This window comes from Zingiber officinale, chromosome 7A, assembly GCF_018446385.1.
Source record: "Zingiber officinale cultivar Zhangliang chromosome 7A, Zo_v1.1, whole genome shotgun sequence".
Lineage (NCBI taxonomy): Eukaryota > Viridiplantae > Streptophyta > Magnoliopsida > Zingiberales > Zingiberaceae > Zingiber > Zingiber officinale.
Genome location: NC_055998.1, coordinates 88,209,437 through 88,210,981, shown reverse-complemented (window position 1 = coordinate 88,210,981; position 1,545 = coordinate 88,209,437). Strand labels below are relative to the sequence as shown.

The 1,545-nt window shown below is 36.2% G+C and overlaps 1 protein-coding gene across 1 annotated transcript; it reads left to right on the top strand.

The window, feature by feature from the left end:
* Positions 1–334: 334 nt before the first annotated feature.
* On the top strand, positions 335–1,264 carry LOC121999510 (glutathione S-transferase T3-like). The gene has a single exon (XM_042554181.1). It carries the CDS (start codon positions 335–337, stop codon positions 1,262–1,264), a length of 930 nt encoding a protein of 309 aa, XP_042410115.1.
* Positions 1,265–1,545: the final 281 nt, after the last annotated feature.

Genomic DNA, 1,545 nt, shown 5'->3' with positions numbered 1-1,545 from the left:
TCTTTTTATTGTCATCCAAACTTCTCATTTGATCCTATCATTCTAATTTTTATCCGAAATGGATGAAAATTTTAGTGGATCTTTTAGCATTTTTTTGAATTCACAAAATCTTGAAGAAAATGCAATGCTTCAAAATAACCGCACTCGTCCTAATTCTCAATTTTCTCAACTTTCCTCATCTCCACAATACCCATCAAAATTTCAAAATCTTCCTTATGCTCCACAATATCCACAAAATTTTTCATATCCTACACAATATCCTCCAAATTTTCAAAATATTCAATATCTTCAACAATACCCTCCTTATATGCATCTTCCTCCACCGCCATTGGCCATGGTCTTGGATGAATCAAGAAGAGCGAGTATAGGTGCATCCGGAGTCGAGAAAGAACTCGCAACACCACCTTCTCCCCTTGAGTCTCAGTTTCCACCACATTCGAAACAAGTAGAGGTGGAAAAAATTGATTTTAATGTTGATGTAGAGATGGACAGCAAACGAACATTTTGGACAGTAGAAGAAGAGCAACATCTTACAAAATCATATATCAATATTAGCACTGACTCGGCAATCGGGAATTCTCAAAAGGATAAAGCTTTTTGGAAGTGTATCGGAGATTACTACAACGAGACTCGGCCATATGGAACTAAGAAGAGGGATTTCATGGCGCTAAAGTCACATTTCTATGGGTATTATTCGTTGGCAAATGAATTTGGTTCAATGCACAATAATTTTTGGGAGAATCGTCAAAGCGGTGAGAGTGACGAGGATATACTTGTAAAAACACATATGAAGTGGAAGGACATGCATAAGAACAAACCTTTTAAATATGAACATGTGTGGAGAATTTTGAAAGAGCAAGTGAAATGGGCTCCACAATCAGAGGGTCATCGTGTTGGAAAAAAAGCAAGGACATCTGAATTAGGGACACACACATCCTCGTCCAACCCAAATGCTAGTGCTGATGTGGACGACTATGAAGCGCGCAAGCGTCCAATTGGGAAAAAGATGACAAAGAAGAAGGGTAAAATTAATCATGTAGTGGTAGAAACAATGGAACAAAGCATTGGCAACATGAGCAACATGTGGAAGGAATTCAAAGGTATTCAACAAGACAAAGTTAGGAAGATAGATGAATTCCATAACAATGAGAAAGTTGTAGAATTTGAAGCATTTCGACGTGATTATGAAATCCTGATGAGGGATACTTCAAGAATGACAAAGCAACAAGAGGATATATATAAAAAGGCATGTGAAATATGTTAGTGTGTGCACTTATATACCAAGACACTCTTTATATATTTTGTGGATAATTATTTAATAAAGACAAGTATTTATTATTAATTATTTACTTTTTTGTACATATATAATTAATGATAAAGTCCCACAGATTAATGAGTATATTAATATGAAAACAGTCCTTGATCGGATAGATATCTAGAGGGGACATGGATATCTAGATCAACGCTGAGTATGACTAGGTCGAGATAGACAGAGGGATGAATATCCAAGTTGTACTTGGGGTGCCTTGAGTTTAGAGGTACACT

What these genes read in the sequence shown, in the direction of transcription:
- LOC121999510 (XM_042554181.1), top strand. Translation starts at nt 335, where the DNA reads ATGGTCTTGGATGAATCAAGAAGAGCGAGTATAGGTGCATCCGGAGTC.